This window comes from Penaeus monodon, chromosome 15, assembly GCF_015228065.2.
Source record: "Penaeus monodon isolate SGIC_2016 chromosome 15, NSTDA_Pmon_1, whole genome shotgun sequence".
NCBI lineage: Eukaryota > Metazoa > Arthropoda > Malacostraca > Decapoda > Penaeidae > Penaeus > Penaeus monodon.
The window spans coordinates 34,677,419-34,677,796 of NC_051400.1; the positions used below are offsets into that span (position 1 = coordinate 34,677,419).

Consider the following 378-nt stretch of genomic DNA (forward strand, 5'->3'; position numbering starts at 1 on the left):
ACACATCCCCTTACGATCCTCTCTGACCCACAGAACTGACGGCGCAGGACTGCCTTTACATGGGCAAACACTCCTTCAACCTCGGTCTGTACCCCCGGGCTATCCAGTGGTTCGAGGAGGCCTACCTCTTAGCAGGTCACGAGGCAACGCCACGGTGACCCAAGATCAGGTCAACATGTTCCTTAACACGGCTATCAAGGCGGTAAGATCATGGATTTGGAATTAGAGTGAGAAATCAGTAAATAATTTAAGGCATTAATGGATTAAATATGCGAATTATTGTTCAGAAATCAAGAAATATTAACGTAATATTTTTTTTGTGAATCATAACAATCATATATATAATGGCGAAGTACAAAACTGAGCAGAGTGAATTTC

At 42.6% G+C, this 378-nt stretch overlaps 1 protein-coding gene across 1 annotated transcript in view; it reads left to right on the top strand.

Moving 5' to 3' along the window:
• Positions 1 to 378, top strand: part of LOC119582341 (prolyl 4-hydroxylase subunit alpha-1-like) — a 101,297-nt gene that overhangs the window by 94,481 nt on the left and 6,438 nt on the right. The window contains 2 exon segments of the mRNA XM_037930556.1: positions 34 to 141; positions 144 to 202. Of these exon segments, the coding sequence (XP_037786484.1) occupies positions 34 to 141; positions 144 to 202 (167 nt within the window).